The 17,658-nt window shown below is 48.1% G+C and overlaps 1 protein-coding gene across 2 annotated transcripts in view; it reads left to right on the top strand.

Moving 5' to 3' along the window:
- The window catches only part of Plc21C (Phospholipase C at 21C), a 290,194-nt gene that overhangs the window by 117,557 nt on the left and 154,979 nt on the right, over positions 1 to 17,658 (top strand). For both annotated transcript variants that reach the window (XM_084580466.1, XM_084580465.1), the window contains exon 2: positions 5,291 to 5,368. In XM_084580466.1, the coding sequence (XP_084436592.1) occupies positions 5,291 to 5,368 (78 nt within the window). The remainder of the gene's footprint in view (positions 1 to 5,290; positions 5,369 to 17,658) is intronic.

The following is a 17,658-nucleotide window of genomic DNA, read 5'->3' as shown; positions in this document are numbered from 1 at the left end:
CTCCCTTGCATTATTGACCGCGCGCCGCATCTCGCCACCTTCGGTGGCGTGCACCGATGGCATCGACCCAGCCAGGTCGCGCACCATTTCGCTCAAATCTGGTTCCGAAAAGCGACTTGCTTCCAGATATACAAGCTCGGTTATTTTTACGCGCAACAGACGATGTGAGTCTGTGAGTGCCGTAGTAACGAATAGATAAAGGAAGCACATACTTACAAACTAAGCTGTAGTCTCGAGTTTTGTTTGACACCACCTGGAGCACTTACACGGGTTTCATCCTTTGCGTGAGTCAAGACCGCCATGATTCCCGCCATGTGCTAGTAAACGCTCCGTCGGAACTTGTCATCGCGCTCGGCATGACTTGAAAAGCGTCACACGCGAACGAGCTGAGGCTTTTTCGCTTTATAACAGATCGATGTCCCCGCATACAGAGCACCAAACATGCGATGACATCCAGTACACTCAGAACACATCCACCGCCTGTAAAGCGTAGACCGTTCTCTAGTAGGAGACGGCGATTTGCAATGCATCGTAAGCGTGACAATATGGGGCTAGCCCAGTGTTGATGGAATGGGATGCAAATAGCAGTCGGCGTAAGCGCTGAATGTCATCGCATGTTTTCCGCTCTGTGTACAGGGACATCGATCTGCTATGAAACGAAAGCCTCAGTTCATTCGCTTGTGACGCCTTTCAATTCATACCGAGCACGATAGCAAGTTCCGACGGAGTGAACGCGTCGGTCACCTTCCGGTTACGTGTAGTGGCACATGACGAGAGTCATGGCGATGAAACCCGTGCAGCGTACGAGGTGGTGTCAAACAAGGTTTTGAGAATATAGCTATGTTGATAAGGATGCGTTTCATTTATCAGTGGCAAGTTTTCACCTTCTTAATGATTCGCTTTCACCCAATTACAGTGCTCTCTGGGTTCTTTCCACTGCTAGGATGTGCCCTCTGATTCTTGTTTTCGAAACGCATCCGCCATCTTGCGCCATTCCCGCTGGATCTTTGGAGCGATGTTAGAGCGTATAAACCTCAGAGCCTGGGCTTGTTAATAATTGGAAAGGGGGTGGAGTTTGATAGAGCTAAACCCGGCGAGTAGGAGGATGCGGAAGTAAGAATCTCAGGATATCTCAATGAGAGGGTGCATTGTCTTTGGTCTGTCATCGGGTTCGTGATGAAATCGCAGACGTGGTAAGGCACGCGGTCACAATAGCAGCACTTGCACAGCTAGTAAAGGACTTCTGAATAATTTGGCTTGCTGGTGATCTTTAACTTTCACTCGCGCTTGTTTTGCGTATCAAAGGGTGCCTTGAAGCGCATTGTTCATGAACCCCCCTGTATCTCGCTACTCTGTTCTTATTGTGCTTGAGATCGGTCCATATTTTTCTCGTTATCGTTGCTCTCCTGCAAAGTGACACATTTCTCCTTGTGACGTCACCGAGACAGGTCTGCACTTTTGGACCGGGGTCGGCGTCGTTGCGCGAGCGCCTCCTCTGCGCCATTCCTCTCGCTGCTTTGGCTTGAGTTGTTTCGGGCAGGCTTCGCTCTCGCGGCGCCATTATTCAAGGAGAAAACAAAAAAAATAGTAAAAAAAAGGCCGCTCTTTTCCCGTAGATTTCTTGCTCCACAACGGTCGCAAATGAATCGCTTGGCCGCAGTGCCACCCCCGTCTTCCATATTACTCCCGATTAGGGCCATCATTCGTGGCGCGCTTCCCTGCTGCCGAGCATCGCTTCTCTCTGGCTAGGGGCGGCTTCTTTTCGTTCGTTCTCTTTACCTTTTCTTTTCTGTGCGGGAACAATTGGACAGCTCGCTGGAAGGCGCGATTTACTGGCCCGGTGTTCAAATGCGGTCTCCTGGAGGAGGAAGTGGAAGAGCCCGCTAGCGGGACTCATTAATCGCCGCCCGGTCCGCCGGTTTCTGCCTGGCTGCCCCATCGGCCAGGCCACGGTGCCCTCGGACGGATTGCGGTGCGCGGTGGCTGCCCGCGAATAATCGCCCGCAGAGGAGGCAGCCTAACGGATGCGGCGTCCACTACGCTTTCGCGGCTCATCACGCACTGGACAGCAACGCCGAATTTACACATCCTCTGCAAAGCGCAGTCTTAACACATTCTTCATCCCACTAATGCTCTCTAACTTTGTATGGCTTGATACAGCTTGATATGGCTTGATACTGTTCCAGGTATCGGAGATTGCGCAGATACAGAACTCTGTCTGTATGTAACGCTGCCATTGCTTCCCGTTATTCTCCTCAAGCTTCCATACTTTTTTTCCTAGAGTGCTTGGCCTGGAACTCGGACTAGATTGGTGGTCAGCGGCCTTTATCTGAGCAAACATTCTTCTTCAGAAAAAGCTGTATGGGTCTCGCTCGGCGTAGGTGTCGCGGACTTGACTACGCAAAATGTTGAACGGGTGGCTTCACGAAATTCCTTTATCTCATTCGCCCACCTGACTTCTTGTTGTCCTCTGCGACTCTTGTTATCTCTTGCAATCCACCCCTTTCCAGTGGTGATACGCTCTTGGTTTTACGTGTGCCGTCCACTTGCCGAGATCACCCTGACGTACGAAAATCGCGTTGCCGGGTTCCCCGCACCACTCCTTTGCACCCGCACTCGAAACGTAGGATATACAAGGCAGCCAGGCTGTTTGTACTAATCGCGGGTCTTCTGAATATAATGACCTCGCTTTCCCAGAAGGGCGGAAACGAATTTCATGCGGCCCCTTGGAGCTCCCGGCACGGCTATCGTGGCGACTCATCCGCTGTCGAAGACTACATCGTTGCCCGCGGATGCATTAACACGCGGGCCGGGCTCCATGTGTAGTGGGTCTCCAACTATCTTGCGTATATATTCCTGCTAGTGCTGTCGTTATCTGCACGATTCCCGCACCGTTAGTGGGAACCACCGCGGCAGACACGTCGGGGTGCGACTTCCGCCAAGCCTACACTGCGCCCGTAGGATAGTCGCAAAAGCCAACCAGAAGCCAGGCGTCGCGATTGCTCTAACCTTGCGGCAGCACCCATGTAGCACCGCATAAGGCCGCAATGGTCCTTTTTTTCTGAAGGACGGAAAGCCAAGCGAGTTGGCGGACAGCGTTAGAACGGCGTGTGTATGTTGTTTTTTTTTTTGTTCTTCTGAGCTTTTGCACGTTGCTTTCTGGGCAAATGAACCTAGTAAACTTAGTGTCCTCTTGCCCTTTCTTTATTGTCCGTCGTGCTTTGCGCTGTTGTAGCACTCCTAGTTGCTTGTACTGTTGTATGCGCGTGTGTGTGTATTTGTGTACGTGCGTCTCTTCGTGGAGTCTTCCGGGCAGACTGCCATTCACTCATTTCCGCGAGCGGAACAATGAGGGGGCGATACCCCGACTGCGTCGCTTCCTACGACGTTTCCTTTATGACGCATCCTTTCGCCTCCGCCGAGGACTAACGCTCGATTCACGCTGTCCTCGAAAGTAGCTGTCGCTTTCTTTCAAACTGCGCAGGCTCGTTGGTGTGCATCAGTGCGACCACGCTTTATTGGGGCCAGGATGGCCGCAGCCGTTGCTTTGTCTTCTATAGACGGACACTTTGGCACAGCAACAAGCGCTGGGTAGCTCTGCTGTGTTTCTTTGTGGAATATGCGCATCCTTGACCTGCGGCACAGCTTCTTTGAGATACAAATGTGGAAGTGGCGGGTGTTATCTTGATATTTAGCGTGGAGCCGGTTTGTTCGAGAGTGCTCAAAGATGATTGTTTTTCTGCGGCTTTTCTAAGTTTGATCTGATGATGGCGAAAACTGTACAGCGCCGAAACAATAGCTTCCAGTATAGAATACTACAGGAGAAGGCGCACAAAACAGGCGGGGCTCCAGTTAAGCTTGCACAATACCAGTGCACGGTGAAGAACTGCAGATGGTATTAATCAACCCGGAGCCCTCTGCGAGGCGTCCCTTAGCCTGCGTGTTGTTTAAGGAGGCTAAAAACCCCTTACATGTTATATTGAGCTAAATAGGAAAGGTCAGCAGCCTCTCCCATTTTGCTCAGTATGATATGTGAGCGGGGTTTTTCTATTGGCTCGACGATAAACGCTCAACAGCAGTCCTTGAGCCTATGAGCGTCCACAGTTCTGCAGTGCTGGTCCGATCCGCGACGTGCCGTTTTCCCACGTTCTTTTGTTCTCACGAACTTGCAGAATTTTGTGGCGGTAGAGGAAAAAAAAAAAGGCTGCATCTTTTCCCGAGTACTCATCTGGAGGCTGCTTTGTGAGAACAGCGTCGCATGCTGCGGCGCCTGCCGCGTAATTCTATCCTTGCTCGCGCTGCAGTAGCGTTTTCATATCTACCCGTGCGGAAACGGCAGCGCCGATATTTTACTGATTACTGCATTGATTAGCAACAGCGGTGAAAGCTTCACTCTGGTTTGTCTCCGTGGCAAATAGTCGCAGCCTGCGTGTTCTTCGTAGGGGTAACGTTAAGAGATATGAAGCGCGCAGAGTGGGTCATAGAAATAACTCAAGTTACCGACATTCTAGTGGAAATTAAGAAGAAGAAATGGGCATGGGCAGGACATGTAGTGCGAAGAGAGGATAACCGATGGTCGCTGAGGGTAACAAACTGGATTCCAAGGGAAGGAAAGCGTAGCAGGGGGCGGCAGAAAGTTAGGTGGGCGGATGAGGTTAAGAAGATCGCAGGGGTCAAGGGGATGCAGCTAGCACAGAACCGGGTTGAGTGGAGGAATATGGGAGAGGCCTTCGCCCTGCGGTGGGTATAGTCAGGCTGATGATGATGATGATGATGATGATGATGATGATGCGTATTCTTCAGATAAGCACCGCGCATACAAACGCACAGCCTTGTCGGACAAGGCTGGTAGACTAACTCCGGAGTGGTCGAGCCAAGGACATGCCAAACTTGCAGTGCGTGTTCTGGAGCGCCTGTCTGTCCATCCTACCTGATGAGCATCATCAGACACAGCGAAACGCGGAAACGCGTACTCGTGGCCTGCGCTTCGCAGAGCGCTTGCTTTGTGTTTGTGTTTACGTGCTACATCTGGTTTTTCATTTTATATTGAAACTTCTTCATACCTAAGCTTCCTTGGTAAAATTTTGCGCCCTCTAAATTGCTTAGTACATGTTTTGTGATATTTATTGCCAGTTAAATTAGCCTCAGTATGCAGAGGGTCGGAAATAGGACAGGTTTGCCGGCCAGAGATTGTAAATAGTACTCGGGACGCGGAGTGCTGCAGGCACGCCCACTGTTCCTAGTGGCCAGCAAGTGAGTGGCTGACGTGTCTTTCCCGTTACTTGCGCAGGATTCAGCGCTGGGCACGCCCGTGACGCTGCGAGTGGACAAAAATGGGTTCTTCCTCTACTGGACCGACCAGAACAAGGTGAGACTCCGTCTAGGAGGCCCCTTCCGGCCAATGGTAGTCAGAAGCGCGACGGACACCTTTCAAGGCCGGCAACCGAGAAACTTGCCTGTTAGCTTCTCTTCACGTCAGCTTGTGTGGGCGTCTATATTGGGAACTTCGCTGACAATGGCCGCTCATTCAGCAACGGAGGAGAAAAACAGGAGGAGAAGGAGGAAAAAAAGGAGAAAAACGTATTTTATTGGCAGTCTTAATTTAGACGCCTCCTGTATCAAGGTGAAGCACACCACGGCTCGCTGTAGTTCTTCGTTGGCATCTGCCACTCATGGAGTCAGGAAGGGTTAGGTAGGGATTAGATAGGATTACAGAAAAATTAAATGGTGCAATGAGAAGCTTACCTCGACCAAAATGTATTTTCCTCTTTTATTGCCGCCCATGTTCTCTGTCTCTCTTCTGAATATCAGACTGTGTGCTGATTTTTTTTCTCGTCTGTGTTCTAAGTGAGGGGATTTACAGTCTTGCGAATTATTAACGTGAAGATAAGACCGCAGGTTTGGTAACTTGGAACCCCACTTCTTTGGCGATACGCGGCGGCCGCTTCCAGGAACAAAGTGAAAGTGCATGTGCGTTTCTTGGTTTGCCAGCAGCAGCCGCGGCAACAGAATCGGTTTCACCGCTCTTTGAAATGGAGCCGCCGCGTTTCGCCGCAACTTGTGCTATTCCCTTCCACGTTCACGCTCATAAAAAATACACAGGCCTTTTTTTCCCTTTGCCCTTGGGTTACAAAAGTAATAAAGTATTACTTTTTTATTTGTGTGCGTTTTCTTCTTTCTTTTTACTTCCTCCACGCTTAGTTTTTTTTTTTTCGGTTTTATGAAAGAAACAAACAAGAAAGCAAGCAAGTTCAGCCGCTTAGCTTGTCGTGGAAGATGTGCACTTTGAGTTTCTTTCCAGTTTTTCCGTGTTGAGAGCAGCCGATGAACAAGTTCTTGCGCAGAAGTGGTAACGCGTGGTTATCGTTTCCAAAGTGACGTATTTGCCGGGACACTCTGAGGCCGAGCACTGTTATAAATAAGCGCGGATGGCCGCACTGCGGGCAACCTTAAAATGCCGAAATACGGCTGCTGCACACGTAGAGCATCTGAAGGAAGAAAAAATTGCCATGCGAGTTTCATAGTTCGAGGAAGGAGTATAGCTCTAAGATTTTCCACATTCCCCCTGGCGACGAAATGAAAGGTAGAGGCAGCAGTATTTCTTCTGTCTCCCTAAAACACAATTTTAGAGTGCCTTCAAGCGAACGCAGTTGTCTTCTGTAGCGGAACTAGTTCGTTCCAGGTTTTCCAGACGAGGCAGAACGACGTGATACGTGACGGGCATCGTTCAAAGGAAGTTCACGATAAAATGTGTTATTAAGAACGGTGGAGGAAGCTGGACCATAACAGGAGGATGGCCCCAGTGTTTAGATAGTTGTACAGAAAAAATGTTCACTCGCAGTGGCAAAAAAGGACAAGAAGGCCAGTTAGGTATGCGGAACAACTACGATTGATAAATGAACTTTGAACGGCTGTTGAAAAAGGCAGAATGGTGAAAACTTTATTACTTAAATAAAAGATGACTCCGGACTTGTATAGAAAATTGCAAATTCTAATCAAGAAGAAATCGATCTGGGATAACTGAAGATTCACTGACCTAGTTTTTGTAGCAAGGTCAGCGTATCTTAGAACGTGAAGGTAGAAACGAAAGGTAATCAAGATGGCCATTGTCCGCTAAATCCACGGAAGCAGTTGAACATATTCTACAAGAATGTGGCAGTATCCAAGGAGATGTGGATATATGCAGTCACTGTCTCTGCTGCCCTGCATTAAACGCAGTGCGAACAAATCTACTGCAGGCTTTAGGAAAAAGCGACTGAACTATTGACGGCTTAAAGGCAATATCGGAAATAAAATGGGTCATACGTAAAAGTGAAAAGAATTTTTAGATAAGAAGACAGCCAGATTTGTATATGATACCGTTCAGTTGGCAGATTTGTTAGAATATGTATTTTATATAAGAAATATGGCGTGGTGGCGAACCTGCCACTACGCCCTTTCAACGAAGACGCGATGAGACGATGGCAGCCCCGCTGGCAAAGCATGCGTCTCAATGTAAAGCAACCTCTGGACGTCGTGATGATATTTATGCGAGATGTATCTGCGATATAACAAGGAGAAATTTTAGAGAGCACCTTACCTTAGTGAGGATGCCTTAAGAGCGACGCGCCCCTCTTTGGTGACTATTTAAATGCGCCTTAGTAAGCACTTGCGATGTCGGGCGTGTTCAAAGGTAAGGAGCCTTCTAAAATTTGCTCTCAATGTTGGCGTATATACAAATGTTGAGCACATCAAAATGTTACGCATGCGTTAGGCCAGGACAATTTTACTGCTATTTATTTTTATAGTGCGTTCCCGCACTATATATATATATATATATATATATATATATATATATATATATATATATATATATATATATATATATATATATATATATATATATATATATATCCAATGAAAGGTAATGCCAAAGATTGTTCGTACTACCGCACGATCGCGCTTATTTCGCATGCTAGCAAAGTGATGTTGAAAATCCTCCAAGGTACGCTGCAGCAGTATGTGCATCGGGAGCTTCCGGACGTGCAAGTTGGGTTTCGCAAGGGCAGAGGAACTAGAGACCAGATTGCCAACCTTCGCTTGATCATGGCAAAAGCAAGAAAGTTTCAGAAACCCATCTACTTTTGCTTTATTGATTATGCGAAAGCGTTTGACTGCGCAGATCACAGCAGATTGCGGCAAGCTCCCCAAGGGATGGGAGTTTAAATTCACCTCATCTGTCTCCTCAGGAACCTGTATGAAGGGCAAGAGGCCACAGTCAGAACTGGGCATGGTCTTACTGATTGGTTTCCGATTGAGAAAGGAGTGATACAAGGCTGCATACTGTTTCCCTGCCTATTTAACCTATATGCTGAGTGCATCATGAGGAAGGCCGGTCTGGACGAGTCTTCAGCTGGAGTGAAGATTGCTGGAAAACGTATCAACAACCTTAGATATGCGGATGATACCACTTTAATGGCAGAAAGTGAAGTGGAAATCAAGAGACTTCTGATGCGCGTACAAGAAGAGAGTGAGAAGTTTGGGCTTAAACTGAACATTAAAAAGACAGAGATCATGGCGTCTTGCCCTATCAAGTCCTGGAGCATCAAGGGACAGGAAGTGGAAGCTGTGACAGATTTTCTCTTCTTAGGCTTCAATATTACCCCGGAAGGAGACTGCAATCATGAAATTCGGAGATGCCTGCTTCTGGGAAAGAGAGCCATGGCTAGCCTTGACCGCCTAGTGAAGAGCAGAGACATTAGACTGCCAGCCAAGATCCGTATAACTCGTGCTATGGTCTTTCCAGTTGTGATGTATGGATGCGAGAGTTGGACTGTGAAGAAGGCTGACCGCCGAAGAATTGACGCGTTTAAATTGTGGTGCTGGCGGAGACTCTTGAGAGTTCCTTGGACTGCCACAAGATCAAATCAATCGATATTGTCGACCTGACGCATTAGGGGAGGCACAGTTATAGATGGGACTGCTCAAGAAAAAAAAAAAACACGAAATGTGGGGTAAAAGAATATTTTTGCTTTTTCCAGAGGCATGGAAAACAGGAAAAAAAGAAATCGCAGAGTATGATACCCTTTAAAGAAACTTGAAAATGTTTCATAATCCTTAACATTGATGACTGCTTCTGAATGGGAACGAACACCTAGAAGGTTGCAGAGTACCATTTTTTATTTAGTGTTATTTAGCTTTTATTTCACAATTAGGTTTAGTTTACAGACTTCGTGATAAATGCTTAATCCACTAAAACATTTCAGTATGCCGAAATGCTTCCTATTTGTATCTCCCTCGTCCGCTGAGTACTTTTCCGCCATGTGTCGAAGTGTGAAGATATGAAATGTAGCCTTGTTTAACTTCATTGTATTTCGAATAAAATAGAAAGATAAAGTAGTCAGGTCGTATACTCTCACTGGAGATAAGATTTCGCTCGGGCGCCGACACTGGTGCATGCAAAATGAACCAGAACAAACAAAAACTGAAACTCAACATGAACAGATTAGAACAATCTAGGGAGAAGTGAACACAAAAACATCGTCTATGCTACTTGTCATGGAATGGATTGAATGAAAAATGCGATGAACTTTGAACTTGTTTGAACGGAACTGGCATTTCACGTGCGTTGACTAAAACATATTAAGGAGAACGCTTTTTTTTTTTTTTTTGTAAAAGTTTACGTGAGGAAAAAGTGATAAACTTTGATCCGCCGTGATTTCACACAATAAAAAAGAATCCGTTGACATCAAAGGACTGGAATATAGCTTGAATATGCTGATTGGTTTCCGATTGAGAAAGGAGTGAGGCAAGGCTGAATACTGTCGCCCTGCCTATTTAACCTATATGCAGAGTGCATCATGAGGAAGGCCGGTCTGGACGAGTCTTCAACTGGAGTGAAGATTGCTGGAAAACGTATCAACAACCTTAGATATGCGGATGATACCACTTTAATGGCAGAAAGTGAAGTAGAACTCAAGAGACTTCTGATGCGCATACAAGAAGAGAGTGAGAAGTTTGGGCTTAAACTGAACATTAAAAAAGACAAAGATCATGGCGTCTTGCCCTATCAAGTCCTGGAGCATCAAGGGACAGGAAGTGGAAGCTGTGACAGATTTTCTCTTCTTGGGCTCCAAGATTACCTCGGAAGGAGACTGCAGCCATGAAATTAGGAGACGCCTGCTTCTGGGAAAGAGAGCAATGGTTAGCCTTGACCGCCTAGTAAAGAGCAGATACATTAGTCTGCCAACCAAGATCCGTATAACTCGTGCTATGGTCTTTCCAGTTGTAATGTATGGATGCGAGAGTTGGACTGTGAAAAAGGCTGACCGCCGAAGAATTGACGCGTTTTAATTGTGGTGCTGGCGAAGACTCTTGAGAGTTCCTTGGACTGCCAGAAGATCAAATCAGTCGATATTGTCGACCATAAACCCTGACTGATCATTGGAGGGTCAAATTCTAAAGTTAAAGCTCAGCTACTTTGGTCATCTGATGAGAAGAGAGGAGTCGCAGGAGAAAGATTTGATGTTGGGATAGGTTGAGGGTCGCCGGAGAAGGGGTAGGCAGCGAACGCGATGGTTAGATGGCATCCTCGAGGCACTGCAGATGAAGTTATGTGATGTTAAGAAGATAGTGAGAGACCGGAAAGCGTGGCGTGACATGGTCCATAGGGTCACGAAGAGTCGGACACGACTGAACTGAACTGATGCTGAAAAATGTCCAATACGTATTGCCGTACTGTTGAGGGAAATGTGTAAATTTTTTACTGCACAAAATTTACCTTAAAAACGCACAAGTAAACGTAAGCACGGATGAGACGCGAGGAGTACACAAAAATGTGGCTTGCACTTTTGCTCACGTCTTTCATGCAAGGAAAAATGTGATAAACCTCGAACACTGCAAGGGAACTCGATAGAATTTATAAAGAAGCGCATTTTAACGGGAATATAAAACAACTGAACCAGGAACAAAATTCAAGAACGCGGGAAAACCTACTCCACCTTGACTAATTTCAAAAAGAAAAGAAACAAACATATTTCGTAATTTCAGGTCTATAGTTATATGCTTAACATCTTAAATTTTTTATCATGCGGTATATATGTGTGCGGATTATACATTATTTTACTTTTTTCATATCGTAATTGTCATGTCGGAGAAGCCTATGCTTGTGGCTACGAAAAAAGAAAAAGGGAAACGTATCCTGAATTGGCGCTTACGACATAATAACATATCGAAATCAGCTCTGATATGGAATCGAATTTGATAAGCAAGCAAATGCTGTCGTGGTAGCGAAGAGTGGCTGCTTTCCGCTGCTACCTGGGACAAGTTATAAATACGGGAGCGCTTGAAAGTAGATGTAACGCTAGAGCTGGCACGATCGGAACGGTTGCAAGGACTTTGAAAAGACAGCAATGGCTGCTGTCTTGGCAGCGTTCAGCCCCGGGGAAAGAGATTTCAACAGGACTGCAATCACTGCACTATAATAAAACACGCAGTTAAACGTATTTGACAATAAAATGATTGCTTATCCATTGCACACTGCTTGCTCACAATCTAAAAAACAGAGCTTTTTTATGGAGGCAAAAAGCAAGGCGCCCATTTGCTATGCTATGTCAAAGCACATTAAAGAACCTCAGCCAGTCGAAAATTCTGGAGTCCTTCGCCATGACGTCTCTCATAGCATAGGTCGCTTTGAGACTTCAAACCAAACCAAACAAACAAAATCTTTTCGACTCGAATTCGCCCCAGTGGACTATCTAAGCAAGAAAAAAAATCAGTAGTTGTTTAACTCTGGTTAACCCTAGTTGAATTGCGATAGCAACGGCGGAAGCTTCTTTTGCCTGCTACATTATTCCCCTCCTATCAGTGTAAGGTACTACATTAATGGGGACATTAGAGCTCATCCTTTAAGACACGAGAGCGTAAACTACCAGCCCACATATAAATGAGAAGGGTTCTTTGCTGCTGAACCCAATGTGGAGCGAAATCATTATCTGCCGGTAGCCGAGCATTCTTCTTCTTTTTCTTTCTACTTCCTTCTTCTTTCTTCCTCTTCTGCCTTCTCCTTCTCTCTTCTTCTTTTTTCTTCGTGGCTTTTCAAGGTCAAACGTTCCCGGGACGACGCGAGGGGCCGAAACCTGGCGCAGTATTGCTGTCGCAATAAAATACATTTTTAGCCGCACTTACCACCTGAGGTCTACACACCGGATTCGGAATGCCTTCTCAAAATTACGGTAGATTTAACTGCGTATAACATTTCACTAGAAAAACAAATTACAACTGAAAATGTCATGAAAAAGAACGCGCTAGTGAAAACGGGCCGGTCCACCTCACCTGCCGACTACCACCTGACGGCGCCATGTGTGTTGCAGTGCACATGCGTCTGCAAGCGGATTGAGGAGGAAGCGGAGGGTGGGGTATTGGCAGCCGGGGATTAGAGCAGCTTAGAGGCGGCCTGATGTCTGCCCTCCTGCTTCTGTGCCATGCCCGCGATTTTTGTTGCGAAAGCAACACCACGCCAGCCGTTGGCTCGGCCCGTCGCGTATGCCTGTATGCCGTAGCCACAAATGGCAGGCGCAACGAAATTGTGTCAGGAGCTGCCAACTGTTGTTTTAATCCCTTGATGATGAAGACTGCTTCTTGGGCTTCAATGTTGCGCCAGGTGACTGTTGCATCGATGTAGCCAACAGTGGCTATCGCTGTCTGGCCTGGGCCTATCAACAGGACTTGATGGATCCCATGACGGTTCTGTCGTACTGGTCGTGTGCGATTGCAGTCACACCCGCGCCGGTGTCGACCTTGAAGGTAAAAGGCAAGTTGTTCACGGTAGCAGTAATCCTCCACGGCGTGTTGACTCCCACTTTGATTTCGCCTAGATACAGCTCTCCGAGATCTTTTGGTCGTTGTCGGATACTCGAGGTCTCGTCCTTCGGCTTAGACATGCAGACGCGGGCGTAGTGGCCTTTTTTCCCACACTGGTTGCACGTCTTGTCTATCGCGGGACACTGTGTCTTCGTGTGGTCACGCACACCACCACACCACTTGCAGCGTTCGTCTCCCGTCTTGTGTGTATGTTGAGGGCGCGACTTGAAAGGCACCTTCGCTTCTTTCCGGCGAGTTTTGACGTTTGTCTGGCCGCGAACTTCTCCCATGTCGAGAGCTGGCTGTTCGATGGAGCGAATTTCGCTCCATCGAACATTGCGGGCTGGTGTGATTGCTCTTTCGAGAGTGAGTTCTGCGTCAAGCTGCAGACTGTCGCTGACGTTTACATCTCGCAAGCCGACCACGAGCCTGTCCCGAATCAGTTCGTCTTTGAGAGTTCCGTAATCGCGTCTTTCGGCCATCTTGAACAGTTCAGTCGCAAATGCGTCAACGTTTTCATGCTGCTCTTGTTTCCGAGAGTTAAATCGCACTCTCCCATAGATGACATTCTTTCGAGGTAGGAAATGCTTTTCAAAAGCACTCACCACGGCGGAGTATGATGCCGTCTCTTCGTCTGTCAGTTTCAAAGCAGCGAGCACGTCCTGCGCTTCTTCGCCCATGGCGTAGAGTAATGTGTTGATTTGCGTCATCTCGTCCTGTCATTTCAGACCGGAGATGAGTCGGTAGCGTTCCCACCTGCGGTGCCATCGTGTCCAATCTTCGGGCTCGCGGAAATCGAGCTTTGTCGGCAGTTCCACGGCGAGTGGATTGAACGCCATTCTCGGAGTACCGCTCGCGCGCTCTTCGTTTGCGCCGCAAGTGTCTGGCATGACGCTGCGGCCGCTTACGTTGGGCTCGCTGTCCTTCTGGGTGTCACGCTGCGTTGCTTATCCCGCCGCTGCCACCATGTGGTAGACGTAGCCGGTATAACAAGCACAACTGTTTATTTATACATCAGGTAATGGCGCCCGTTTTCGCTCTGCTTGGCGCGGTCGCCCACGCCGAGGTCTCCCGGCGGTCAGCCTGATTAGCTTGCCGCTTGGGGCGCTGTCGTCGGTGGCGCCCACAACAGAGCTAAACCAAACTCGTAACCACAAGCTACAACCACAAGCGTATCCGTGCAGCCGTTGCTTTCGCAATTCGACTAGGGTTAACCAGAGCTAAACCACAGTCAACTTTACTGCTCACAACACCGGAGCCTTTAACGCTGTCTCGCGTTAATATCTACACCAATATCCATTCAGGCGGCGGTTCACATCATCACATCATCACATCACTTTAATACCTTAAAGACCCTCATCAGAGGGTATTACATAAGGGGTGGGGCGCACAGAAATGAAAAACAGAATTGATAACATATATGAGTAAGTAAGTTATAAAAATGCAAGATTTTCACTGCGCAAGTACACGTGTGATTTGATCAAGAAATAAAGATGGACATGTGATAGCAGCAAGTTCTCGGGGAAGGCCGTTCCAGTCGTTGGCAGTCCGGGGGAAGAATGATGAAGAAAATGTAGTGGTGCGGGCGCGATGTCGGGACACTCGCTGCTGATGACCGGTGCGGAGGGAGATACGTGGTGGGGGTGCGCAGATGTAAGGTTCCTGTCGTAGCTCGGAGTAAAAAAACTTGTGAAACAAACATAAACTAGCAATGTAGCGACGATGAGCAAGGGTAGATAGGTTGGACTGTGATTTTAAGGATGATATGCTGATATCAAAAGAATACGATGAATGAATGAATCTAGTTCCTCGGTTTTGAACTGCTTCAATTGAATTACGCAGATATGCTTGTTTCGGAGACCAGATGGGAGATGCATATTCTAATTTTGATCTAACTAGTGATTTGTATGCGAGGAGCTTGACATGCTGAGGTGCAGAGCGTAGGTGACGCTTTAAAAATCCTAGTGTTCTGTTAGCGGATGATATGATGTTTGAGATATGCGTATTCCACGTAAGATCCTGACAAAGATGAACACCAAGGTATTTGTATGATTGGACAAGGTCGAGAGGAACGTTAGATATGCTGTAGCTGAACAGGAGGGGGTAATGGCGACGATGAAACGACATATATTTACATTTACTTGTGTTAAGTGTCATTAGCCATTCATTACACCAGTCTTTCACACGAGTTAAATTGTTTTGAAGGGATTGTTGCTCGAAAGTGTTGGTTGTGGCCATGGAGGCCGTTGTCACTGGAAGGCTCCCTGCCGGCTGCTAGTTCACCATCCTTCCTACTTAAATTGTCATTAATTAGGCCTTAATCAATCAATAAATGAAGCAAAGCTGTTATGAACTTCAAACTTATTCCTCGCTGCAGTGACGCGTGTAGTGAGCTACATTCTCAGGAGGAAAGCACTGACAACGCGTCTCATGATGTGCAAAACGTTTGCAAGAAACGCGTGGGCCTTGCGGAAACTGCCGGCGTGGTGTCTGTTTCTTTTGACATTAAAGGCTACGTTCACCGAAAGCTGGACGAAATTGCGAGAATGGCGCCGGCAGCTGACATGGCAGCGCACTGACTGGGCGTAGGTTTGCATGCCTGACATTACGTTTGGCAGAAGCTGCCAATTCTGACCTCTCCTTTCATATGTGCAGGTGATATCAAAATCAGCTTGCCACGAGCTTTCCATTCACTTCACTCCTAGGCCATGCAGGCAAGCTCATGCGGATTCGTATAAAGCAGGGCTTTATACGCCGGGCGATAGACTATACGCTATCGCCTCATGCTCTTAAAGGAGCGGCTTAAGTGTACCGAATAATTCTTCTTGGTTACAAGATAGAGGAAGTTTGCTTTTTCGAACGTTTTTACTTGGAACATCGGAGAACAGCAAAACATATTCTAAATTTTGACCCACATATATTGGACACCTAAACATCGCCGTGAAGGGAGGAACAGGAAAGGCCTGGGATTAATTCCGGCTATACTTGGAGGCTTCTGTACCGTGCACTTACATCACCCAGCGCACATGGGACTCGCATTTCGTCTCCATCAAAACGTGGGCGCTTAGACTGTTATCTAACCCGCTTTATCGGGCTCAGCAGCCGACATCCCTAACCGCCCTGCCATCGCGCCGGTTAATAACGGTGCTTAGTGTTGCTCTTGCCTTGGCCGGACTCGAGCGGTGGCGCGCATTAGATGAACGATAACGAAAAAGGGCAAGAGTTTCGAGGAGTGCATCAAGAGCTTTGCAAGAGCGTTGCACAGCCTGTGGTCATCGCCAAGGATCGGGATCCAAAGCTCCGACTTCGGGTGCGTTACAGCGCGCTTCTCTTCGCAGCAGATCGAGGGTACGTCCTCGTCCCGTCTACGAGCTGTCTCGGCCATGCCTGCTATGCCGCTCGTCAAAGTAGCGGCGGCGCCAACGCGACGCTGCCGAGCCCGACTAAACTACGGGTCCCTTTAGTCTCGATGGCGTGCGTCCGTGACTTCGGCCGAGATCCGCGATGCTGGCGCGAAATCCCGCGCGAATTAGGAACTGTGCTATCTGGAGGTCGTCCAGCGCTGGCTGCTGCGTCCGCTTGATTGTTCAACAGTGCCGCACTGTCAGAATGCAGTGCTTCATTCTGCCGGCAGCGCTGCTCAAGCATATAAGTATGCTCGGATCCTGCACCGTTCTAAGGGATAGCGACGATTGAACTGAGCGCTCACATGGAGGGATCTGCACGGAATTCCTCCGCTGCTCTAGAACACCTTTCATGAGGAGGGAGCAGCTAATCGGGGCGAGATATGCTTATCTTGCGAGACAAAAGGGCGAGTCAGCAAGCACTCTTCGTTGAGAGGGGGGACTCCTAACGGAGCCGTTTTCGGCGGCTTCGCGCCGAGCACTTAGCTGACGCCAGCACTGGAGCATTCGAGCTCCCACGATGTTGGCTGTGGGCCGCGCGCCTTCATTTTCCCCGGCTGTTCAGTCAGGGTTAGCTAATGCCGGCCGCCACTTCTGGGCGCGTTGCAGGGCGCTTCAATTAGCGGAGGGTTCTCGTTAAAGATTCTCAAGCGCCGGCGGAGATGCATAATGCATGCGATGCCCCGAAGCCTAACGGCTGCCGAGTGCCTCGGGGACCCCTGGGTTTAGCGCGCTCAAATATGCGCTCTCCGGCAATGGCCGGGCAGTAGCATGCGCCGCCGGCTGACGTGGCACGTGTGGCCGGAGCGAAAGTTTGCCGATGCGGCGGCTTTGAGGGGGCGCCACGGCTGTGCCTCCCTCGTGAGTTAATTGTGAATACCGAGAAGCTCGAACCAGGACAGAGAGTACTAGTAGAACGCCCTCTATTTCCACCTCCTTTATGGGTGAATGTTACAAAACGCAACGTTGGCGTCAAGTAGGTTGACCATCTTCCTACTGCGGTTCGAATCCCAACGCTACGCTATTATCGATCGGAAGAAATAAAAATCCTGAGTATCGATGAATTTGATTAAACAGGCCCTGGGTGCGGCCAGATCTCGCCAAGTAGAGCCAAAGACACACCCTCTAGCTAACACGTCACCGGGTTAATTGGGGAAACGCAAGAGAGAGGGCCTTCATTCTGCGGTGCGCATAGTGCGGCTGCTGGTGATGACTAGTTGCTGTATCGGTTGCCTTCGGGAAGGCTGCCATGCAGGCAGCAACATCCGCCACAGAGGGAAATTGTTTTTGAAAATTCTGCGAACGTTTAGATCGATTATGTGTCTACCAGCGCAGCACAGCAAGATTGGTTGATTGATTGATTGATTGATTGATTGATTGGTTCACAGGAAGGGAAAGGCGCAGTATCTGTCAC

Source organism: Amblyomma maculatum, chromosome 10, assembly GCF_055883805.1.
Source record: "Amblyomma maculatum isolate TAMU_Amacu chromosome 10, ASM5588380v1, whole genome shotgun sequence".
NCBI lineage: Eukaryota > Metazoa > Arthropoda > Arachnida > Ixodida > Ixodidae > Amblyomma > Amblyomma maculatum.
Note: the sequence above shows the minus strand (reverse complement) of the source record. Positions and strands in the feature narration are given on the sequence as shown.